The 25,000-nt window shown below is 42.7% G+C and overlaps 2 protein-coding genes across 2 annotated transcripts in view; one reads left to right on the top strand and one right to left on the bottom strand.

Annotated features, from left to right (window-relative positions):
- Positions 1 to 9,592, top strand: part of col6a4a (collagen, type VI, alpha 4a) — a 63,883-nt gene extending 54,291 nt beyond the window's left edge. The window contains exons 34-41 of the mRNA XM_061049383.1: positions 120 to 613; positions 1,851 to 1,941; positions 2,562 to 3,215; positions 3,324 to 3,408; positions 4,159 to 4,319; positions 6,526 to 6,696; positions 6,841 to 6,888; positions 7,055 to 9,592. Coding sequence (XP_060905366.1) covers positions 120 to 613; positions 1,851 to 1,941; positions 2,562 to 3,215; positions 3,324 to 3,408; positions 4,159 to 4,319; positions 6,526 to 6,696; positions 6,841 to 6,888; positions 7,055 to 7,230 — 1,880 coding nt within the window. The 3' untranslated portion in view covers positions 7,231 to 9,592. The remainder of the gene's footprint in view (positions 1 to 119; positions 614 to 1,850; positions 1,942 to 2,561; positions 3,216 to 3,323; positions 3,409 to 4,158; positions 4,320 to 6,525; positions 6,697 to 6,840; positions 6,889 to 7,054) is intronic.
- A 1,159-nt stretch (positions 9,593 to 10,751) lies between these two features.
- pik3r4 (phosphoinositide-3-kinase, regulatory subunit 4) overlaps positions 10,752 to 25,000 on the bottom strand; it is a 26,249-nt gene continuing 12,000 nt past the window's right edge. Inside the window, exons 12-21 of the mRNA XM_061049499.1 lie at positions 24,750 to 24,841; positions 23,540 to 23,762; positions 22,272 to 22,437; positions 22,024 to 22,188; positions 21,738 to 21,949; positions 21,524 to 21,655; positions 21,217 to 21,317; positions 21,053 to 21,141; positions 12,013 to 12,133; positions 10,752 to 11,920 (exon numbers count right to left, since the gene is read on the bottom strand). Of these exons, the coding sequence (XP_060905482.1) occupies positions 11,750 to 11,920; positions 12,013 to 12,133; positions 21,053 to 21,141; positions 21,217 to 21,317; positions 21,524 to 21,655; positions 21,738 to 21,949; positions 22,024 to 22,188; positions 22,272 to 22,437; positions 23,540 to 23,762; positions 24,750 to 24,841 (1,472 nt within the window). The 3' untranslated portion in view covers positions 10,752 to 11,749. The remainder of the gene's footprint in view (positions 11,921 to 12,012; positions 12,134 to 21,052; positions 21,142 to 21,216; positions 21,318 to 21,523; positions 21,656 to 21,737; positions 21,950 to 22,023; positions 22,189 to 22,271; positions 22,438 to 23,539; positions 23,763 to 24,749; positions 24,842 to 25,000) is intronic.

Raw genomic sequence — 25,000 nt, 5'->3', positions numbered from 1 at the left:
GTCTGTTTTTGTAGCCGCGGTCTGAACTGGTGAAGTTTGATTTTTACAAGAATCAAATTTTTTTTATCGTCCTTCACCTCTGTGCTCGCCATCTTTATCTCTTCTTTGTTGGTTTCCAGGTCGTTCCGAGTGTCCGGCCCTCCCCACAGAGCTCGTGTTCGGTCTGGACATGTCTGAGGACGTGACCCCGACAGTCTTCGAGCGTCAGCGCAACGCCCTCCTCTCGCTGCTGGATGACATCTCCATCGCCGAGAGCAACTGTCCGACCGGCGCCCGCGTGGCCGTGGTCGGATACAGCGCCTACACCAAGTACCTGATCCGCTTCCATGACTACCGCCGCAAAGCGCAGCTGATCGAGGCGGTGAAGAACATCGCCCTGGAGAGGACGGTCAACCGCCGCCAGCTGGGCGCCGCCATGCGCTTTGTGGGCCAGCACGTCTTCAAACGCGTCCGAGCAGGATTGATGATGAGGAAGGTGGCTGTCTTCTTCTCCGCAGGACTTACGCAGGACACCAACGACGTCGTGACGGCCATGATGGAGTACCGCGGCTTCAAAATTGTCCCAGCTGTCATCGCTCTGAAGAACGCTCCTAAGATCAGTCGGGCGATGGAGGTGGGTTCTCATTCTTCTTCTTCATACAAACTGAACCGTGTTAAGAGCTAAAGTTGTAAAGTCAAAGAGACAGAAGGAGTTGTTTCCTGTCTTGCAGTTCCTGGAGTGTCCACTAGAGGCTGGCTGCAGAAGCACAGGAAGTCACATACACACCCATTCTAAAAAGCCTGTTTTTACAGCAGAGATTAACATGTTTACAGCCTGGTTCAAAAACCAAATAGGTGTGATTAGCTCATGTCTCGATGGACACACACTGTACGGGGGGTGAATGTTTTGATGACTCATCAGTTTTGATTTGATGAAGGATAAGAGTTCTTCACAATAAGGCGTGTAGCTGACCTGATTGACAGGTGGGCGCGGTGTAACGGTTTGTCAGGAGGTTTAAAACCTGCAGTTTTGCGCTGGATTTGACTCTGACCCTCTTTGCTTAAATAAATAAACTTTTTTTTTGTAGTAGTATTTATTTAAGAAAAAAACAAAAACATTTTGAGCGAAAAGGTGTAGGCTGAAGCTTTAGCTTATCACACCTACGCTTGTTACAACTACACGACTAGCTTGGTTACAAAAACGAAACCTATCAGAACAAAATTTGTTCCAAAATTTTCTTTAAAAAACAAAAAACAAAACAGAAGTCACACTCACAAAAAATAATCAAACTGACCTTTAATATTTATTAAACTCCTGTTACTATGAGTTACTCATATTTGATCATATTTCATATATTTGAACCTGCAGCAGAAACAACAGAACCTGCCTCATCGTCATTCGATTTCTCAAAGCTCAGCAAAACTTTGAGCCAAACTCAACCTCCCCGACGCTCTCTCTCTTTTGAATGAGGTCAAGCTAACAAACTCTCCGCCTGCCTCTCTTACCCCCCGGGGTGAAGCCCTGGCCGTCATCAGGTGAATATCAGGATTGGGAGAGTTCCAGGTTGTGATTAGACTGTGACGATCCAGTGAATCCAAACACACCTCTCCAGGCCTAAACACGACTCGAACAAACACGGAGAACAGATTATCATTCATTTTCTGCACTCCAAACAGTCTCGTGGTTGTTTATCCAGCGTGTGGGACGGTCGCTTCACCCGCCAAGAAGGACTCCCTCGGCTCTCCGTCTCCCTTCTGGGTTTAAGATTACATCCTCCCACTGCTGACAGGAATTTGTCTTGATTTTAGAGAAACTGTCTGGAAAATGAAGCGAAAGCTCTGAGCTGTGACTAACGCCCGTTTCTCCTCAGGTCGATGACTCCAGAAACGCCATCTTCACCGTGATGGGGAGGGACATGGCGGCCGACCTCAGGAAGGTCAAGAACTGTGCGATCTGTTACGGTAGGCTGTCATACTGTCAGGACTTCTACTTTAGCAGAATGTTCTGAATGTCGGGATGAGAAAGTCGTATCGTTTTTGGATGTATTGACTCAAATTAAAACAGCAAAATTAAGAAACTAAATGTACGGATATTTATGTCATTTTTTAACACATTTAACAGTTTGTACAAAAATACAAATTCTGGTTTTGTTTTTTAAGATTTATTTTTGGGGCTTTTTGTGCCTTTAATGTAGAGATAGGACAGTTGATAGAGTCTGAAATTAGGGAGAGAGAGAGAGAGAGAGAGAGAGGAAAGAGATGCAGGAAAGGAGCCTCAGGCCAGACTTGAACCTGGGCCGCCCGCATTGAGGACCATTGCCTCCACACATGGGGCACGTGCACTAACCACTGCACCACCAGCGCCCTTTAACCAAACACACGAGTTTAGGACAGTTCAACAGTTTGTTTTTGTGCTGCAACGTCAGCAACTATCGTCAGAATGCTAAGCTAACTACTAAGCTACCTACATCTTATACATAACAGTATATTGGAGCTAAGAGTTAGCATGTTTGAGGCTAACTACATCAGTCTGTGTGGTGAAACCTTCTGTGTTGAAGAACATGTTCCTGTTGTTTCCTCAGACCCGTGCAAGCGTTCAAGCGAGTGCTCCTTCATCCAGGAGGAGGTGCAGCCTCTGGAGGCCGACATGGACCTGGTGCTGGTGCTGGACGGCTCCCGGGAGGTGCAGGCTGACGAGTACAGCGGCACCCAGCAGCTGCTGGCGTCTGTGGTGGAGCAGCTGGCCGTGAGCCCTGAGCCCAGCAGGGCCGGGAGCCAGGCCCGGGTGGCGTTAGTCCAGCTGGGAAGCAACCGGGCTATGATGGCGGAGTTTGGCCTGAAGACCTACCAGAACCAGCAGCTGATGAGGACACACCTGCTGCAGCGGTTGCAGCAGCAGGGCGGCTCCTCGGCGCTCGGACTCACGCTGGAGTACGCCCTGAGGGAGGTGCTCCTGAAGGCCCCGCACGCCCGGAGGAAGAGGGTGCTGCTGACCGTGGTGGGCACCCAGACGGCCTACGAGGACAGGGCCAAGCTGCAGTACATCTCCCAGAAGGCCAAGTGTGAGGGGGTGGCGCTGTTCGTGGTGACGGTGGGCGAGCGCTACAGCCGGACGCAGGTGGAGCAGCTGTGCGGTCTGCCCGTGCATCAGCACCTGATCCATGTCAGCAGAATGAACGCCGAGGAGCAGGGCTACACCCGGCGCTTCTTCAGGGTCTTCATCTCCACCCTCAACAGTAAGAACCACCCACACACACACACACACACACACACACACACACACACACACACACACACACACACACACACACCTCATGAATGTGTGTGCTGTGTTCTTGTTTCAGATGGAATCAACACGTATCCTCCTCCCACTCTGAAACGAATGTGTGACCAGCTGAGAGAACAAGATGGAGGACAGAATTTTAACGGGTAAATCACACCGCCTGCAGAATGACGTGGTACCAAGAAAACACTCTTATAGTTTGTGCAGAGGCGCTGATTGTCCAAACCAAACTGCTTGGGGCCCCAGGCGAGTAATGGGCCCTCCGGGGCTGACTAACTAAGGTCACATATCCTCCTCTTCTTCTTCAGTTTAAATAAGTCTCAGAGCTCCTCTTCAACATGTGTGTGAAGTTTCTTGTTCTAAATCCACTCTGATCCTGTATTTGATCATGTCTATAAACCCCTCAGCCCTGCTCAGAACAGGCTGTTTCTGTGTCTGTACCTTTAAATATGTAAATGAGCTGTGTCTGACCACGCCCCCTCTCTGGAAGGGCTTGGGTGTACTCGGTGCTTTCTCGCTCCATGTCCTATTGTTTACGGTGAGAAGGCAGACTCAGAGGGCAGAACAAACACCTAGCTGTGGGAGTGTCACCCACCTGGGGGAGGGGCTACTGCCCTTTGTGATGTCATGAAGGGAAAATCTCCAAACGGCCTGTTTGAGCACACATTTTCTGAAAAGTGGAGCAGGCAGAAGACGGAGAGGATGGACTTTTCTCATCATTGGGGGGTTTGTAGACAGACTAGAGACACATGGAGAAGAGGATTTTACATCATGTGACCTTTAATCCACAGCAGCGGCTCAAAATGTGTAACGTTTGAAATGACAGTAGGAAACCTCCCTAAGGGGTCCCCATGATGAATCACTTCTGCTGACAAAGTTTCTTCTTTCATTTCCAGTCAGTCGGGGTTCACAGAGATTGAGGACGTGAGGGAGGAGGAGGAGGAGAGGTTTCAGGAGCACACAGGAGGAAGTACTCAGCAGACCGGCCAGCTGGACATCATCGAGACCCTGACCCGAGGCGACGGACAGACAGTAGTGTCTGGAGCTAATGTCAACGGTAGACCACACACACACACACACACACACACACGGACGTTATCTCGATCAGGTCAACTCATAAAACTCAAACTTTCAGCGTTAAAACAAACACTTTGGACTGTTTAGTCAGTAAAGCACAAATCAATGCTGCTCAGAAATCTCCTCCAAATACTGCAGGCTGCAACATCTCCCCCTAGAGGCTGGAGTGTTTATTACATCACACAGACTGAGGAACATTCAAACCAGAAAATATGAAGTTTCTCATCAGTGAACGTGGAACCTGTTAGATAGATAATCTTTAATTTACAGTTTTGTCCGTTTCTGACTCTTATTAAGACTCGATGCTGAAATATATCGAAGGAGACCGTAACAGGAAGAAGAACGAGATGTTTTTTTTAAAATCTAGATCTACGACTTTCCAACGAGCCTGTCCTTAAACATATTGAAATAAAAAAAAGTTTGTGTCCATACGGAGGGACAGAGGCTGAAAAAATATGAAGTTTCAGGTGAAACTAAGGAACCCCTGGACAAACATTCATACTTTTTATTTTGTTGTTTTTTATTGAAAAAAAAGTCAATGTCAGTCATTTTCTCGAGATCTGGACTCACTAACTCGATATGTTTGGATAGCGATGCTGGTTTTACCGTGATGAAGATGAGACAATGTCTACAATTGACTAATTTTCATAGGAAAACGAGCGCCGTTATCCATCAGAGAGTTGAGATCTCGAGAAAACAACCCAAATGGACTCGTAATCACGTAGCGGTAAGGTCCAGACTGATGTGGGTTTTTTGTTTTGATTCTGATATCGAAATTAGGGAGAGAAAAAAAATCCAATATCGATATAACGGCCGGTATTTATTCAACTTGAAAGTATCTGCGTATGTAAGTGAGTCCTTGCTCGACACTCTGGAGAGTGATGATGTTTGTTGTAATCCATATAGCGCCCTCTGCTGGTGACAAAAGAACTGTTAGTGTAAAACAATGAAACTCAAATTAAATACTTTTTGACTGATGAATAAATCGAGTAATATCAGCGCATATCTGAAATAAAATGAGATGATGCAGATAGTTACTGGATATGCTAACATCGGCCGATATTATCGGCTGGCTGATAAATCGGTCGAGCTCTAGTACAGTAGCATTTCCTCTTATGGCGTCCGTTTAAATATCTAATTTCCCGTGCTCACAAGATAGTATCACGAGTTCTTGGTAGTCTCCGGTGGAGTTTGACGTGGGCCACAAAATACATTTCTTGTGAGATTGCAAAACTTTCTTAACCTGCTCAAAAGCATGCAAACAGAAAACGCTCTTTTCAGTTCAGGTTTGTTTCTGTTGTTTTAATCTTTCAGTGCATGTCCCTTTAGGGCTCCGTAAGTAAAGCTTCTTCTTTGAGTGACACCCTGAGTGCACGCTTCATACTTCAGTCTGTTGATTGCATTTCTTTAATATTTAATTTGCCTCCTTTGTTTTGTTTGAATGACTCTGTTTGTTGTTTTAACCTGAACCCAGTTTGTGTGGAATGATTGTAACGTCTCAGACTGCACGTTGTTCTCCGGCAGCAGCGGCTCTTCACATTCACAGATCGATCGTATATTAAGATACTCAGATCATATTAAAGGAGACATATTCTGAATAATCCTCTTCTACAGTCTGAACATCTATCTGTGTAACCTGAGAGTCTACTGACCCACAACATGTGAAATAAACCATCCAGTCCTTTGTTTGTGGTCTGCATAAGTCTTACAACACAGAGAGAAATGCTCTGTTTCTAATGTGTTCTCTTTGTGATGTCACAGTGGGATTCTGGTAAAAAAATAAATCCCCTCCCCTCCCCTGATATCTCCACCCATAGACTCCACCCCCAGACTAGAACAAAACTTTTACTCAGGTCGGCCATTTTTATTCTCTCTACAGAGGAGTGATATCTACTGGGAAAACTCAGGGGGGGGTCATTACATTTAAAGAGACACACACACCAAAACGGAGCGTTCTGAGAGAGCTGGTTTATACAGGGTCACAAACCTCCTCTGGTGCTTGATTCATGTTTCATTTAGACCACAGGGGGACTGTTTGAAAAGGTGGAGGAGGGGAATACTATGTCCTCTCGCCGTGTGCCGTGTTTCTGGTTCGATTCCCGTTAAAAGAATGTGCAGAGCCGCCGCCCCCGGAGGTGTGTTAGCTGTGAGAGTGTGTAGTAAACGTGTGTGTGTTCTGCTTTCAGCCCAGTGTCTGCTGCGGGCTGATACTGGTATCCAGTGTGGCGACTATGTCCAAGTGTGGTTCTTTGACAAAGACATCGGTGCATGCTCGCCATTCTGGTTCGGTGGTTGCGGCGGCAACGCCAACCGCTTTAAAACGGAAAATGAATGTTTCCTGACGTGTGGCATCCATAGTAAGTCCTGAATGTGCACCAGACCACGACGTGAGAGCGGCTGTGTGTCTGTGTGTGGACTGCTAACTGTGTTCGTCGGGTTCCCGTGGACGCTGCACTCTGTTGTGATGTCGTCATGGTAACTCAGTCTGTCCTCTCTCACAGATCCAGACTTCCTGCCCAAACCAGAGCTGGCCAGCTTCGGCTCCAAAGGTAAAAAAAAAAAAAAACACAAATCACATTCATACACATTTGAACGCCACGGACAAAGCAGTGGGCGATGCTCGGGGGTTAAGCGTCTCGCCAAAGGACACGTCGGACATGTGGCCTCAACTTTAATCCCGCTCTCTCTCTCTCTCTCTCTCCCGTCTCCACCCAGACGCCTGTTTTCAGCCTCAGAACCAGGGCGGCTGTCAGAACTACACCATGGTGTGGTTCTTTGACACCGAGCAGAACGAGTGCTCGCGCTTCTGGTACGGCGGCTGCGGCGGCAACGAGAACCGCTTCAAGACTCAGGAGGCGTGCGAGAGCCTGTGTCTGCTGAAGAGCCGGTGAAGAGGAGGGGCGAGCGAGCAGGAGCGAGGAGGAGGAGAAAAACACCGCTGTACACCCGACACACCACAACAGAGCCTTAGAATAAAACACATGCATGTTCAAGAAAAAAAACAAAACTTTATCGACAGCTCAGAGTGATGACGGACGCCTTCAGGGAAAACGTTTGACTGTCTGTAGAGCGATCAGCTGATCTTTAAAGGGTTTTTGAGCTTCTTTTCTTGAACGTGCATGTTTCAGTTTCCCCCTCAGATCTTCTTCTTTCTAACTCTTCACCCAACACGTGAACAGAAACATGCTGAACTCTGACGCTGTCACAATTCTTTACTCCACATCAGGTGCTACTTTCATGAGGGGGGGGGGGGGGTTGTTTATGAATGTTTTTATTTAGACTCGACATGAATGTTTGAAGGAATGACATTAAAGTGTGTTTCTGTAAAACGACTTGTTGTTACATAACTGAACAGAAAGGATCGATCGGTCTTATGAGTGTTATCTTCTCGCATCTCGTTTGAAGACACTTAAAGCTTCTCCTCAAGTCATCAGTCTGTCAAACCTAGTAGAAAAACCTCCTCGTGTATCTGATCTCATTTCAGCGTCTGTCTCTTTAAGGCCCGCCTCCCCTTGTGCCCACTCTCTTCTGATTGGCCAGCTCTCTGGAAGCCTTCCTGTGGGGGGGGGGGGGGCAGAACGCTGCAGGGCTGCCAGGGGAGGGCTGCTCTCCAGAGCTGGGAGAAGAGAGTCGATGAAAGAGGTTTAACCGGCTTGAAGCCGTCTGGTGAAATTCTTGCGGCACTTTGGCGCAATTTGCAGAAAAAGCCTTTTAGCAGACTGATCCTGGGATTACTCCAAACATACGTTTACCTTGTGATCTGAAACTCTGACCACATTTAGAAGGAGCATCCAGCATTGTAACGCTAAATGTGAGTTTTAAAACGGGGATCAGGAGAATAGGTCGACGTTAGATTTTACTCACTGCAACTATCTTTCCTAATTACAAGCAATTTAGACCTTTTTTAATCTACACTCGTCAGGTGATCGGGGCTTTAAAGACCAGAAACGAGACAAATCAAACGTAAAAGACGAGTTTTTAAAGTGCATCAGTTCCATTATTTACATGTAACACAGCGAGAGAAATGTCAGGGTCTTCCTTTCAGAGTTTTGGTCTTAAATCGATGATGAGGATGTTTCTACGATCAGCTGAGATCTGAGGATGAGGTCGCTCTGAGAGGACGATGGCGGTCAGACGACCAGGAAACAAAACTCAGCCAATCGTGCTGCAGGATGATGGACACGTGTTTTAGAATCCGTTCCAGCTGAGGTCTCGTTTTCTCTCCTGCAGATCAGTCTGGTTGTTTAACAGGTCAGGACCAATCAGAATCATCGATCTAACGCGGGGCTGATAAAAGAGCCAATGAGGCGTCAGGATTAGAAGAACTGCGCCGCGTTTGGGTTTTAGATAAATGTTGAGTTTTATCACTGAGTCATGTCGTGCAGAAATGGCTCCAACCAACGTTCAGCAGGGCAATGAAAATGAGTGCTGACAAATGTGGGCCCCCCTTAGGGAGGTTTCCTACTGTCATTGCAAAATTTGCACGTTATGGGTCGCTTCTTTGTTTAAAATTTTGTCAGACCTCTGGGGCCCCTTACTGGTCTGGGGATTTTTGTTACCGCAAATAAAACTTCTGCGATCTGTCTGAATTACACAAAAACATTGGTAACATCTTAGATTTGGATTCCTTCCTCCGCCGTGCATCTGTCTCATGAAACGGACATTTTCAACGACCGTAGCTGTAGCGTCCAGAGAGAGAACTCTCAACTCTAAAAATGAACACAAATGGTTCACAGACTTCTAAATGTTCTCACATCAGGTCGGTGGGAGCTGCGTTTAAAGATGATTTTACAAACTCAGTCTGAAGGTCATGTTTGTCTCATCATGCTGTGGTCGCTCAGCCGTGTAAACGCCGGACTTCTTCGACTCTTTGGAGGTCACTTAAAGATCTAACCGCCTCGAGATATCAGAGAGGAACGCTGTGCAGCCTGGTCTTTATGTGGAGCTCCAGGACTGCAGCTGTTCAGTCTAAAAACGTCCTCTCATCTGTTTAAAGTGAAGACCTTTAACTGTTTAAATGATCAAACTGACCCTGGAGCTGCAGCAGTTTAGTGTTTAGTCTGTTCAGCGTCTGATTAATCCCACAAACATAAACACACAGTTTGAGCCTTAAAAGGTCACAGCTGTGTGTCTCTGTGTGAGTTTTCATGTTGTGTCCCCGTCCGTCTGTAAAAAATCAGCATGTGCTTTATTAAACCGACCAATGGTGCTTCATGTAAAAAACAATAATAAAGAATTTCAGAAAAGCTGCGACTTCCTGCTGCACAGTTTGTTTGTTACATAATGTTTTATGATGTGTGGGATTCAAACAGCTGCTTCTGTGTTTATAAATCTAAAAGATGTAAAAGGAGCGGAGAAGGTTTCCACATAAACGAAGGTCGAGGAAGACGATAAGCCCGCACACGTGCTCACAACCACAGGTTCTTCTTCAGGTGATCATTTTTTAACAGAAGGGGGCGTCGACACAGAAACACAGAAACACCTTCAGCAGAGTTTCTGTCATCATCTTCAACCAGGAAGGAGTTTTACTAGCGGTGGGTTTTCAGTAACCTTAAACGCAGTCTGTGTACGGAAGCTGGACGAGGCCTCAGTAAATACAGTTTATCTGTGTTGTCTGTACAAAGTTAATTTTCTAGAACATTCCTGTTTAAAAAAACTCCCTTTTGCACTATTTAAGACGAGAGAAAATATGAAGTCAGGCTGTGCAGCATGTCACATTGAAGGCAGCGAGCAGCGTTGAACTGCTAGTCTAACAACGATGATTTTAAATGTATTTTAAATATGTAAAATAAATCATTTTTTTGGTCCAATGAATCAGTGGTGTTTCAGAAACATCTAAATGACTTCTGGGACGATTTTCACAGATTGCGTCTGAGAGTCTGATTCACTATGAATGGATTGCAGACGCTAATATCTCCGTAAATCGTTCATCATGTTCTCCGTCTGAAGGTTGAGGCCTCTGACTCCTAATGAGCAACATGTCAGCGTCCATCAAGTTGGTATTTGGCTTCACTTTTGTACACTCAGAGCAGGCAGAGACGTGTCGTCCAGCTTCTTATTCTGTTAAACAGTATCTTGTGTTATTAGGAAAAGAGACAGGTATTATAAGTCTTCTTCTTCCTGCTCCTGTTTGCTCATGAACAGTGTTTCAGTGTTATGGGAAAATATTTTTTGTTGTGTTTTATTGTGTTGAAACCAAACACTGAAATGAGCAAATACATCAAATATGAAATGAAATGCACAGTCGATGTTACAAACCGTATCCTAAACTTCACACTTTGGAGAAAACGTCCTCCGAGCTGCATGTACAGAGAGCACATGGTGACGTGGAGCTCTTAACTATCTTTGTCTTTTGATGTTGAACTTTTGTCATTTCACTGATGGATCAGTCACACATCAGAGCACAGGGGGGTTTGTGCTGCAGGTTTTTATTGGACAGATGGACACACATGGAATCACAGGTCACATGGTTCATCTGCAGAAACTCAACAGATCATAACTTTATATTAATCAGATTTAAGTAACGTATGTACAGAGAGAAAGAGGGACTCAGCTGATAACAAACACAAACGAAGGGGACGGGTGAAATGATGTCACAGGATTTAAATCGTCTCGTTTGGAGTCTCAGATGCTCAAAGTTCAAATACATGATGAGTGAATATCCATCCAGTATCTATGAGGGGGGGGGGGGTGGACTCAGAGGTCAGTATGTGAGAGGCGGGGTTACACCCTGGACTGGACTGTTCACCTGTCAATCACAGGGCTGACATGTAGAGACAGACCCTTGAACCACTGTGCCGACTAAGACGAGGACTGAAAATGTATTTTCATTTTGAATTAAAGTAATGGATTGGATAACTACGAGTTAATCCATCATGAAACTTTTCAAAGACTAAATATTTCTTATAACTAAAGTTCCAGCTCTGACAGAAATATGCTGAGTCATTCACTCCTTCAACAAGTCATCATGAGTCGTGAAGAGAGACCGTCAATCTGTTTGAAGACTCACTGTGATGACAGAGAACAGTGATCTCTCTCTCTCTCTGTGTCTCTCTCCCTCTCTCTGTCTCTCTTTCTCTGTCTGTCTCGCTCTCTCTGTCTCTCTCTTTCTCTGTCTGTCTCGCTCTCTCTGTCTCTCTCTGTCTGTCTGTCTCTCTCTCTCTCTCTCTAAAAATACAGACGTTCTCTCTAAGTGCACAAACAGAGCAACGTGAGGCGGGGGGGCTGAAGAGAGCATCATGTGACCATCCAGCAGGAGGACGACGTCTTCTACTGTTAAAAATGAAAAGTGAAATCTCTTCTGTGTGAATAAACAGATGATGACTTCCTGTGTGAGAGCGGGTGAGAGAGAGCGCTCCTCATCAAGTCTAAAGACATGAAAAAGTTTGTGCGTCCGACGCCGCTCGCCGCTCACTTCCACACCTTGACGATGCCGTCTCTGGACGAGGTGACGATGAAGCCCTGCGTCGTCTGGAAGGTGGCGATGTCCGTGATGATGTCGTGGTGTCCCACAGGGAGCGATTCTGGGCCGCGGCGGGGCGAGTCCTCCACCACGCCGCTCTTCTGTTTGCTGTGAATCTCCTGCAGAGAAATCGACCCCGTGTTTGACCTCACACACACACACGATCGCAGAGAGGCACGATGGGAAATAAAAGACGTTTTTGTGTGCTCACCTGCACGACCTCCGTCCCCTCGATGATCTTCCGGCTGTACAGGACGGACGGGCAGTGCAGCGAGTCGTTGGCGCCGCCCGCCACGATGTACGACCGCTCGGGATACGCCAAATCCCAGAACCTGAAAAACAAACTTTAACCATCAGAACTTGTGATCGTGTGAGAACACAAACAGCCTCCTGACAGTGGAAGTCTCCCGCTGTGACCTGGATGTGTGAACAGACAGATCACGAGGATTCCAAAATTAGCTCACATGTTTTTCTTCGAGTCTTTCAGGAGAATTTCTCCAGAATTTCTCTGGGCTGCAGATGTGATTGTGGTCAGAGTCTGAAGCTGGCACTTCCTGTATTCTTTTTGTTGTTAATAGTTTGAGTGATGATAAAGAGGGAGCAGCTGTGAAGTGTTTCTTTGTCTGCGTGTCACATGCACATCACAGATTCTGCTCATTATCTCTCCCTCCTGTCTGATTCAAAGAACGGATGTGTGAGACACGCTCACGACTAAAAACACTCCAGATTAAAGATCAGTTAGTTGACATGTTAGCGCCACCTACAGGTCAAACAAACTGATGCTAGAAGAGAGAGAAGGTTTCATTTCACGACTTTAAGATTCTGTTCATGTCTGAAACCTTCTCATCACAGAGATCATGAAATCTGATTTTAATGAAGATCTGCTGCAGACTGTGTGTGTAGTGGTTATTGTGTATTTGTTGTGTAGTGGTTATTGTGTATTTGTTGTGTAGTGGTTATTGTGTATTTGTTGTGTAGTGGTTATTGTGTGTTTGTTGTGTAGTGGTTATTGTGTGTTTGTTGTGTAGTGGTTATTGTGTATTTGTTGTGTAGTGGTTATTGTGTATTTGTTGTGTAGTGGTTATTGTGTATTTGTTGTGTAGTGGTTATTGTGTATTTGTTGTGTAGTGGTTATTGTGTATTTGTTGTGTAGTGGTTATTGTGTGTTTGTTGTGTAGTGGTTATTGTGTGTTTGTTGTGTAGTGGTTATTGTGTATTTGTTGTGTAGTGGTTATTGTGTGTTTGTTGTGTAGTGGTTATTGTGTGTTTGTTGTGTAGTGGTTATTGTGTATTTGTTGTGTAGTGGTTATTGTGTATTTGTTGTGTATTTGTTGTGTAGTGGTTATTGTGTGTTTGTTGTGTGTTTGTTGTGTGTTTGTTGTGTGTTTGTTGTGTAGTGGTTATTGTGTGTTTGTTGTGTGTTTGTTGTGTGTTTGTTGTGTGTTTGTTGTGTAGTGGTTATTGTGTGTTTGTTGTGTGGTGTTGTGTGTTTGTTGTGTGTTTGTTGTGTAGTGGTTATTGTGTGTTTGTTGTGTATTTGTTGTGTAGTGGTTATTGTGTGTTTGTTGTGTAGTGGTTATTGTGTGTTTGTTGTGTATTTGTTGTGTAGTGGTTATTGTGTGTTTGTTGTGTAGTGGTTATTGTGTATTTGTTGTGTAGTGGTTATTGTGTGTTTGTTGTGTAGTGGTTATTGTGTGTTGTGTAGTGGTTATTGTGTATTTGTTGTGTAGTGGTTATTGTGTGTTTGTTGTGTAGTGGTTATTGTGTGTTTGTTGTGTAGTGGTTATTGTGTATTTGTTGTGTATTTGTTGTGTAGTGGTTATTGTGTATTTGTTGTGTGGTGGTTATTGTGTGTTTGTTGTGTAGTGGTTATTGTGTATTTGTTGTGTAGTGGTTATTGTGTATTTGTTGTGTAGTGGTTATTGTGTGTTTGTTGTGTGGTGTTGTGTGTTTGTTGTGTAGTGGTTATTGTGTATTTGTTGTGTAGTGGTTATTGTGTATTTGTTGTGTAGTGGTTATTGTGTATTTGTTGTGTAGTGGTTATTGTGTATTTGTTGTGTGGTGTTGTGTATTTGTTGTGTGTTTGTTGTGTAGTGGTTATTGTGTGTTTGTTGTGTGTTTGTTGTGTAGTGGTTATTGTGTATTTGTTGTGTAGTGGTTATTGTGTATTTGTTGTGTGGTGTTGTGTATTTGTTGTGTAGTGGTTATTGTGTATTTGTTGTGTGTTTGTTGTGTGGTGTTGTGTGTTTGTTGTGTAGTGGTTATTGTGTATTTGTTGTGTAGTGGTTATTGTGTATTTGTTGTGTGGTGTTGTGTATTTGTTGTGTGTTTGTTGTGTAGTGGTTATTGTGTGTTTGTTGTGTGTTTGTTGTGTAGTGGTTATTGTGTATTTGTTGTGTAGTGGTTATTGTGTATTTGTTGTGTATTTGTTGTGTGTTTGTTGTGTATTTGTTGTGTAGTGGTTATTGTGTATTTGTTGTGTAGTGGTTATTGTGTGTTTGTTGTGTAGTGGTTATTGTGTGTTTGTTGTGTATTTGTTGTGTGTTTGTTGTGTATTTGTTGTGTAGTGGTTATTGTGTGTTTGTTGTGTAGTGGTTATTGTGTGTTTGTTGTGTATTTGTTGTGTATTTGTTGTGTGTTTGTTGTGTGTTTGTTGTGTAGTGGTTATTGTGTATTTGTTGTGTATTTGTTGTGTGTTTGTTGTGTAGTGGTTATTGTGTATTTGTTGTGTAGTGGTTATTGTGTGTTTGTTGTGTGGTGTTGTGTATTTGTTGTGTGTTTGTTGTGTAGTGGTTATTGTGTGTTTGTTGTGTAGTGGTTATTGTGTGTTTGTTGTGTAGTGGTTATTGTGTATTTGTTGTGTAGTGGTTATTGTGTATTTGTTGTGTAGTGGTTATTGTGTATTTGTTGTGTAGTGGTTATTGTGTATTTGTTGTGTAGTGGTTATTGTGTATTTGTTGTGTAGTGGTTATTGTGTATTTGTTGTGTAGTGGTTATTGTGTGTTTGTTGTGTGGTGTTGTGTATTTGTTGTGTGTTTGTTGTGTAGTGGTTATTGTGTGTTTGTTGTGTAGTGGTTATTGTGTATTTGTTGTGTAGTGGTTATTGTGTGTTTGTTGTGTAGTGGTTATTGTGTGTTGTGTAGTGGTTATTGTGTATTTGTTGTGTAGTGGTTATTGTGTATTTGTTGTGTAGTGGTTATTGTGTATTTGTTGTGTGTTTGTTGTGTAGTGGTTATTGTGTATTTGTTGTGTGGTGGTTATTGTGTGTTTGTTGTGTAGTGGTTATTGTGTATTTGTTGTGTAGTGGTTATTGTGTATTTGTTGTGTAGTGGTTATTGTGTGTTTGTTGTGTGGTGTTGTGTGTTTGTTGTGTAGTGGTTATTGTGTATTTGTTGTGTAGTGGTTATTGTGTATTTGTTGTGTAGTGGTTATTGTGTGTTTGTTGTGTGGTGTTGTGTGTTTGTTGTGTAGTGGTTATTGTGTATTTGTTGTGTAGTGGTTATTGTGTATTTGTTGTGTGGTGTTGTGTATTTGTTGTGTGTTTGTTGTGTAGTGGTTATTGTGTGTTTGTTGTGTGTTTGTTGTGTAGTGGTTATTGTGTATTTGTTGTGTAGTGGTTATTGTGTATTTGTTGTGTATTTGTTGTGTAGTGGTTATTGTGTGTTTGTTGTGTAGTGGTTATTGTGTATTTGTTGTGTAGTGGTTATTGTGTATTTGTTGTGTGTTTGTTGTGTAGTGGTTATTGTGTATTTGTTGTGTGGTGTTGTGTATTTGTTGTGTGTTTGTTGTGTAGTGGTTATTGTGTGTTTGTTGTGTGGTGTTGTGTATTTGTTGTGTGTTTGTTGTGTAGTGGTTATTGTGTGTTTGTTGTGTAGTGGTTATTGTGTATTTGTTGTGTAGTGGTTATTGTGTATTTGTTGTGTAGTGGTTATTGTGTGTTTGTTGTGTGGTGTTGTGTATTTGTTGTGTGTTTGTTGTGTAGTGGTTATTGTGTGTTTGTTGTGTAGTTGTGTATTTGTTGTGTAGTGGTTATTGTGTATTTGTTGTGTAGTGGTTATTGTGTATTTGTTGTGTAGTGGTTATTGTGTATTTGTTGTGTGGTGTTGTGTATTTGTTGTGTGTTTGTTGTGTAGTGGTTATTGTGTGTTTGTTGTGTATTTGTTGTGTAGTGGTTATTGTGTATTTGTTGTGTGTTTGTTGTGTAGTGGTTATTGTGTGTTTGTTGTGTAGTGGTTATTGTGTGTTTGTTGTGTAGTGGTTATTGTGTATTTGTTGTGTAGTGGTTATTGTGTATTTGTTGTGTATTTGTTGTGTAGTGGTTATTGTGTATTTGTTGTGTAGTGGTTATTGTGTGTTTGTTGTGTAGTGGTTATTGTGTGTTTGTTGTGTAGTGGTTATTGTGTGTTTGTTGTGTAGTGGTTATTGTGTATTTGTTGTGTAGTGGTTATTGTGTATTTGTTGTGTATTTGTTGTGTAGTGGTTATTGTGTATTTGTTGTGTAGTGGTTATTGTGTGTTTGTTGTGTAGTGGTTATTGTGTATTTGTTGTGTATTTGTTGTGTGTTTGTTGTGTATTTGTTGTGTATTTGTTGTGTGTTTGTTGTGTATTTGTTGTGTATTTGTTGTGTAGTGGTTATTGTGTGTTTGTTGTGTAGTGTTGTGTGTTTGTTGTGTAGTGGTTATTGTGTGTTTGTTGTGTAGTGGTTATTGTGTATTTGTTGTGTAGTGGTTATTGTGTGTTTGTTGTGTAGTGGTTATTGTGTATTTGTTGTGTATTTGTTGTGTATTTGTTGTGTGTTTGTTGTGTAGTGGTTATTGTGTGTTTGTTGTGTATTTGTTGTGTAGTGGTTATTGTGTATTTGTTGTGTAGTGGTTATTGTGTGTTTGTTGTGTAGTGGTTATTGTGTATTTGTTGTGTATTTGTTGTGTGTTTGTTGTGTGTTTGTTGTGTAGTGGTTATTGTGTGTTTGTTGTGTAGTGGTTATTGTGTATTTGTTGTGTAGTGGTTATTGTGTGTTTGTTGTGTAGTGGTTATTGTGTATTTGTTGTGTATTTGTTGTGTAGTGGTTATTGTGTATTTGTTGTGTAGTGGTTATTGTGTGTTTGTTGTGTAGTGGTTATTGTGTATTTGTTGTGTGTTTGTTGTGTAGTGGTTATTGTGTGTTTGTTGTGTAGTGGTTATTGTGTGTTTGTTGTGTGTTTGTTGTGTAGTGGTTATTGTGTATTTGTTGTGTGTTTGTTGTGTAGTGGTTATTGTGTGTTTGTTGTGTAGTGGTTATTGTGTGTTTGTTGTGTGTTTGTTGTGTGTTTGTTGTGTAGTGGTTATTGTGTATTTGTTGTGTAGTGGTTATTGTGTGTTTGTTGTGTAGTGGTTATTGTGTATTTGTTGTGTGTTTGTTGTGTATTTGTTGTGTAGTGGTTATTGTGTGTTTGTTGTGTAATGGTTATTGTGTGTTTGTTGTGTAGTGGTTATTGTGTATTTGTTGTGTAGTGGTTATTGTGTGTTTGTTGTGTATTTATTGTGTGTTTGTTGTGTAGTGGTTATTGTGTATTTGTTGTGTATTTGTTGTGTAGTGGTTATTGTGTGTTTGTTGTGTATTTGTTGTGTGTTTGTTGTGTAGTGGTTATTGTGTGTTTGTTGTGTAGTGGTTATTGTGTATTTGTTGTGTAGTGGTTATTGTGTGTTTGTTGTGTATTTGTTGTGTGTTTGTTGTGTAGTGGTTATTGTGTATTTGTTGTGTAGTGGTTATTGTGTATTTGTTGTGTAGTGGTTATTGTGTGTTTGTTGTGTAGTGGTTATTGTGTGTTTGTTGTGTAGTGGTTATTGTGTGTTTGTTGTGTATTTGTTGTGTGTTTGTTGTGTAGTGGTTATTGTGTGTTTGTTGTGTAGTGGTTATTGTGTATTTGTTGTGTAGTGGTTATTGTGTGTTTGTTGTGTAGTGGTTATTGTGTATTTGTTGTGTAGTGGTTATTGTGTGTTTGTTGTGTATTTGTTGTGTAGTGGTTATTGTGTGTTTATTGTGTGTTTGTTGTGTAGTGGTTATTGTGTATTTGTTGTGTAGTGGTTATTGTGTGTTTGTTGTGTATTTGTTGTGTAGTGGTTATTGTGTGTTTATTGTGTGTTTGTTGTGTAGTGGTTATTGTGTATTTGTTGTGTAGTGGTTATTGTGTGTTTGTTGTGTAGTGGTTATTGTGTATTTGTTGTGTAGTGGTTATTGTGTGTTTGTTGTGTGTTTGTTGTGTAGTGGTTATTGTGTGTTTGTTGTGTAGTGGTTATTGTGTATTTGTTGTGTATTTGTTGTGTGTTTGTTGTGTGTTTGTTGTGTAGTGGTTATTGTGTATTTGTTGTGTATTTGTTGTGTGTTTGTTGTGTAGTGGTTATTGTGTATTTGTTGTGTGTTTGTTGTGTGTTTCTTGTGTAGTGGTTATTGTGTATTTGTTGTGTATTTGTTGTGTAGTGGTTATTGTGTATTTGTTGTGTATTTGTTGTGTGTTTGTTGTGTAGTGGTTATTGTGTATTTGTTGTGTATTTGTTGTGTGTTTGTTGTGTGTTTGTTGTGTAGTGGTTATTGTGTGTTTGTTGTGTAGTGGTTATTGTGTATTTGTTGTGTATTTGTTGTGTGTTTGTTGTGTGTTTGTTGTGTAGTGGTTATTGTGTATTTGTTGTGTATTTGTTGTGTGTTTGTTGTGTGTTTGTTGTGTAGTGGTTATTGTGTATTTGTTGTGTGTTTGTTGTGTGTTTGTTGTGTAGTGGTTATTGTGTATTTGTTGTGTATTTGTTGTGTAGTGGTTATTGTGTATTTGTTGTGTATTTGTTGTGTGTTTGTTGTGTAGTGGTTATTGTGTATTTGTTGTGTATTTGTTGTGTGTTTGTTGTGTGTTTGTTGTGTAGTGGTTATTGTGTATTTGTTGTGTGTTTGTTGTGTGTTTGTTGTGTAGTGGTAATTGTGTATTTGTTGTGTGTTTGTTGTGTATTTGTTGTGTGTTTGTTGTGTGTTTGTTGTGTAGTGGTTATTGTGTATTTGTTGTGTGTTTGTTGTGTGTTTGTTGTGTAGTGGTTATTGTGTATTTGTTGTGTATTTGTTGTGTAGTGGTTATTGTGTGTTTGTTGTGTAGTGGTTATTGTGTGCTTGTTGTGTAGTGGTTATTGTGTATTTGTTGTGTATTTGTTGTGTGTTTGTTGTGTAGTGGTTATTGTGTGTTTGTTGTGTAGTGGTTATTGTGTGTTTGTTGTGTAGTGGTTATTGTGTATTTGTTGTGTAGTGGTTATTGTGTATTTGTTGTGTAGTGGTTATTGTGTGTTTGTTGTGTAGTGGTTATTGTGTGTTTGTTGTGTAGTGGTTATTGTGTATTTGTTGTGTAGTGGTTATTGTGTGTTTGTTGTGTAGTGGTTACTGTGTATTTGTTGTGTATTTGTTGTGTGTTTGTTGTGTAGTGGTTATTGTGTGTTTGTTGTGTAGTGGTTATTGTGTATTTGTTGTGTAGTGGTTATTGTGTGTTTGTTGTGTAGTGGTTATTGTGTATTTGTTGTGTAGTGGTTATTGTGTGTTTGTTGTGTAGTGGTTATTGTGTATTTGTTGTGTAGTGGTTATTGTGTGTTTGTTGTGTAGTGGTTATTGTGTATTTGTTGTGTAGTGGTTATTGTGTATTTGTTGTGTATTTGTTGTGTGTTTGTTGTGTAGTGGTTATTGTGTATTTGTTGTGTGGTGTTGTGTGTTTGTTTGTTGTGTAGTGGTTATTGTGTATTTGTTGTGTAGTGGTTATTGTGTGTTTGTTGTGTATTTGTTGTGTGTTTGTTGTGTAGTGGTTATTGTGTGTTTGTTGTGTAGTGGTTTTTGTGTATTTGTTGTGTAGTGGTTATTGTGTATTTGTTGTGTGTTTGTTGTGTAGTGGTTATTGTGTGTTTGTTGTGTAGTGGTTATTGTGTGTTTGTTGTGTGTTTGTTGTGTGTTTGTTGTGTAGTGGTTATTGTGTATTTGTTGTGTAGTGGTTATTGTGTGTTTGTTGTGTAGTGGTTATTGTGTATTTGTTGTGTGTTTGTTGTGTATTTGTTGTGTAGTGGTTATTGTGTGTTTGTTGTGTAGTGGTTATTGTGTGTTTGTTGTGTAGTGGTTATTGTGTATTTGTTGTGTAGTGGTTATTGTGTGTTTGTTGTGTATTTATTGTGTGTTTGTTGTGTAGTGGTTATTGTGTATTTGTTGTGTATTTGTTGTGTAGTGGTTATTGTGTGTTTGTTGTGTATTTGTTGTGTGTTTGTTGTGTAGTGGTTATTGTGTGTTTGTTGTGTAGTGGTTATTGTGTGTTTGTTGTGTAGTGGTTATAGTGTGTTTGTTGTGTAGTGGTTATTGTGTGTTTGTTGTGTAGTGGTTATTGTGTATTTGTTGTGTGGTGTTGTGTGTTTGTTGTGTAGTGGTGTTGTGTATTTGTTGTGTGGTGTTGTGTGTTTGTTGTGTGGTGTTGTGTGTTTGTTTGTTGTGTATTGGTTATTGTGTATTTGTTGTGTATTTGTTGTGTAGTGGTTATTGTGTGTTTGTTGTGTAGTGGTTATTGTGTGTTTGTTGTGTAGTGGTTATTGTGTGTTTGTTGTGTATTTGTTGTGTAGTGGTTATTGTGTGTTTGTTGTGTAGTGGTTATTGTGTGTTTGTTGTGTAGTGGTTATTGTGTGTTTGTTGTGTATTTGTTGTGTAGTGGTTATTGTGTGTTTGTTGTGTAGTGGTTATTGTGTGTTTGTTGTGTATTTGTTGTGTAGTGGTTATTGTGTGTTTGTTGTGTAGTGGTTATTGTGTGTTTGTTGTGTAGTGGTTATTGTGTGTTTGTTGTGTAGTGGTTATTGTGTGTTTGTTGTGTGGTGTTGTGTATTTGTTGTGTAGTGGTTATTGTGTGTTTGTTGTGTAGTGGTTATTGTGTGTTTGTTGTGTAGTGGTTATTGTGTGTTTGTTGTGTGGTGTTGTGTATTTGTTGTGTATTTGTTGTGTGTTTGTTGTGTATTTGTTGTGTGGTGTTGTGTGGTGTTGTGTGTTTGTTGTGTAGTGGTTATTGTGTATTTGTTGTGTGGTGTTGTGTGTTTGTTGTGTAGTGGTTATTGTGTGTTTGTTGTGTGGTGTTGTGTGTTTGTTGTGTAGTGGTTATTGTGTGTTTGTTGTGTGGTGTTGTGTGTTTGTCGTGTAGTGGTTATTGTGTATTTGTTGTGTGGTGTTGTGTGTTTGTTGTGTAGTGGTTATTGTGTATTTGTTGTGTGTCTGTGGGTCAGACCTGATCCTCATGTCGGACCCTGCAGTGAGCAGCAGAGGGTTCCCGTCAGCAGGACTGCAGTAGATCCCGTGAACACTGTGAGGAGACGGCTGCAACACAAAGAACAGGTCACGTTGCATCATGGGTAATGTAGGCACTAAAAATAAACACACACACACACTTACCTGCATCTCAGAGAGGGGAGGTGCAGAACTCGCCCACAGAGTGAATTTACGATCCCCCGTCTCCATGTCCCACATCGACACCTCGTTATTCCCCTGGACAGCTACACACACACACACACACACACACACACACACACACACACACACACACACACACACACACACACACACACACACACACACACACACACACACACACACACACACACACACACACACACACACACACACACACACACATATTAAACAACATTTAAAACATGAATTAAAAGACAACAGGAAGTTGTTTCTGTTTGAATCGTCTCACCGGCGATCACAGACGATTGGTAGAGTGGATGCATCAGCAGCCGTCTGATTCGTGCTCGGGCCGGGTGGGAGTGGTTCGAGATGGGGAGCTGGAACCGCATGTCCCAGCATGCCATGGTGCCGCTGCTGGTTCCTGCAGAGGAGGAAGAACGGAGGGAGAAGATTCACTAAATGTTCACTACGGGAGCTGAGAGGGACATGATGACATCACACACCCAGGCAGAGCCAGCACTGGTGAACGTCGACGGTGAAGGACGTGATGAGTCCCAGGCGGAGGTCGTGGTGGAGCGTCCAGGCGTTGGTGTTGGAGCGAAGGTCCCAGCCGACCAGCGAGCCGTTCACGGTGGCGTACGCCAACACGGGCTGAGCGCCCGAGTTAAAATGATGGATGTCGACCGCGCAGCCGTCCTGATGAAGGTCCAGAGACCTGAGAGAGGAGAGACGATGAGAGACGACCTCCTGCAGGAAACACCTGTTACCTGAACATGATGTTTCTGTTACCTCGTCTGGGACGGCTGCACTTTGGGCGACTTCGGGGGTTTATTGGCCTCGACCGCCAGCAGCTGGATGGATCCGTTATCTGACGCCACCGCCAGATAGTGAGAGCCCTGACAGAAGGTCAACGTCTTCACGTGGCCGCCGATACGAGAGTAAGTCAGCACGGACCTGCAGGAGGGCGGGGGGGGGGGGGGGGGTCTGTTAGACAGTCTGTCTGATTGAACACATGACGGTCTCTGTGTCACACCCACCTCGTGGTCGTGGTCTTTCCCTCCATCTTCTGACTGTCCCACACTTTGACCGTGCCGTCGTTGGACGCCGTGGCGAAGATGGAGTGTTCGTCTGACACTCTGATGCGGTTCACGGCGGCTTTGTGTTCGTGGAGGTGAGCGACCAGCAGACCTTTGGGATGCCAGCCTGAAACACACGATCACAGAGTGGCGAGCGTCCATGAGACGGTTTCTGTGTGTGTGTGTGTGTGTGTATATGTATGTGTGTGTGTGTGTGTGTGTGTATATGTATGTGTGTGTGTGTGTGTGTGTGTATATGTATGTGTGTATATGTGTGTGTGTGTCTGTGTGTATATGTATGTGTGTGTGTGTGTGTGTGTGTGTGTGTGTGTGTGTGTGTATATGTATGTGTGTATATGTGTGTGTGTGTCTGTGTGTATATGTATATGTGTGTCTGTGTGTATATGTGTGTGTGTGTCTGTGTGTATATGTGTGTGTGTGTCTGTGTGTATATGTATGTGTGTATGTGTGTGTGTATATGTATGTATGTGTGTGTGTCTGTGTGTATATGTATGTATGTGTGTGTGTGTGTGTGTATATGTATGTATGTGTGTGTGTATATGTATGTATGTGTGTGTGTCTGTGTGTATATGTATGTGTGTATATGTATGTGTGTGTCTGTGTGTATATGTATGTGTGTGTCTGTGTGTATATGTATGTGTGTGTGTGTGTGTGTATATGTATGTGTGTGTCTGTGTGTGTGTATATGTATGTGTGTGTCTGTGTGTATATGTATGTGTGTGTCTGTGTGTATATGTATGTGTGTGTGTGTGTGTGTATATGTATGTGTGTGTCTGTGTGTATATGTATGTGTGTATATGTGTGTGTGTGTCTGTGTGTATATGTATGTGTGTATATGTGTGTGTGTCTGTGTGTATATGTATGTGTGTATATGTGTGTGTGTGTCTGTGTGTATATGTATGTGTGTATGTCTGTGTGTGTCTGTGTGTATATGTATGTGTGTATATGTGTGTGTGTCTGTGTGTATATGTATGTGTGTATGTCTGTGTGTGTCTGTGTGTATATGTATGTGTGTATATGTGTGTGTGTCTGTGTGTATATGTGTGTGTGTGTCTGTGTGTATATGTATGTGTGTATATGTGTGTGTGTGTCTGTGTGTATATGTATGTGTGTGTCTGTGTGTATATGTATGTATGCGTGTGTGTCTGTGTGTATATGTATGTGTGTATATGTGTGTGTGTCTGTGTGTATATGTATGTGTGTGTTACCTGGAGGGGGGGGTCTGCTCTCCCACTCGGCGCTCTCTAACATCTGTTTGGCCATCCGCTCGGCGCTGCACTGCTCTCTCTTCTGCTGCACCAGCTGCTGAAGCTCCGTCTTGCAGGTGTTGATGCGGCGCTGGTAGGCGGGGCCACTCGCCACCGACTGCAGCACGGGCAACGCCGGGGCCACGGCGCTCTTCCTGATCTGACTCGTAGGCCCGTCAACAGCCTGCAAACACAACAGCTCCTCGTTTTACCAGCTGCTTAATAATCAGGTGTTTAAGATTCAAGTAAAATCATTTTCAGAGTGAATCAACTCGACGGTTTGATGGAAGAAGAGTCAGATCGGCCCTAACTCCGCCCACAAGCTGACACTGTAACCTCTCAGACGTTTAATGGTGTCAGGTGAGAGGTATGATTTGTCTTCTTTCTGTCCTTTAAGAAGTGAGGGGGCTGTGTGTGGTGGAAGGGCCCCCTCCCCATCCCCCCACTGGTCTGTACTCACACTGCTCCAGGACTAACCGGGCCTAAGCATGGTTACCTCTTATACATAATGTTGTAACACAACACATTGTGGCTTTATGTGATCATGAAGAGTGTTATCAACGAGAGTCTTAATGACACAAAGGCTTTAAAAAAAGAAACAACTGACAAACAGGCAGACTGCTCCACCAGGGCGCTGGTGGAGCAGTGGTTGGTGCGTGCGCCCCATATATGGAGGCTGTAGTCTTCCAAGCAGGCGGCCCAGATCCAGCCTGTGGCTCCTTTCCCATATGTCATTCCCCTCTCTCTCTCTCTCTCTCTGATTCTGTCCACTGTCCTGTCTCTCCATTAAAGGCACAAAAAGCCCAAAAAGTAAATGTTTAAAAAAGGGACGCTCACTTTAGGGGTGAAGCGTGCTTAGGCACGGTACGGATTGCCAGTGTGACCACGCCCTAGGGGTCTCCTGAACCCGGATGGTGCCATGTCTGCGGCATACTTTAAATCCTGAATGTCAGTGTATGTTAGGCCAGCAGAAGCTTGGTTGTTAGCGGTGTTATCCACCTGCTCTGCAGCAACACCAACATATAAAAACACGTCTTTAAAGAGCTCATAGTGTGATTAAAGCGTCTGAGTGGATGTGCCTCCAGTCTCAGACACGCCTGGTTACTGTTACTTTGATAAAACTGGACCACACCCACACAGCTGCAGCGTGACAGAGACCGTGTGTTTTTACCGTGGCGGGCTGAGCGGACGGCGGCTCCTGGGATCCGAACATGCTCTTCCACTCCTCGTTCATGGTGGAGTCCTGCTTCGTGTGCTTCCTCGCTGCAGGGAAATAAACAAACAAATAAAAACAGGGCCGGTAAATAAAAACAGGATGTTAAGATGTTCTCGTGCTGCAGTTAACAAAACAACTCTGTAAACGTTTGTTCCTTAGAAGCACAGAAACCACACGTGAAGCACAGATGGGAGCGTTTTCCAAAC

The sequence above is a fragment of the Labrus mixtus genome, chromosome 11, assembly GCF_963584025.1.
Source record: "Labrus mixtus chromosome 11, fLabMix1.1, whole genome shotgun sequence".
Classification (NCBI taxonomy): domain Eukaryota; kingdom Metazoa; phylum Chordata; class Actinopteri; order Labriformes; family Labridae; genus Labrus; species Labrus mixtus.
This window is presented reverse-complemented; position numbering and strand designations above follow the sequence as displayed.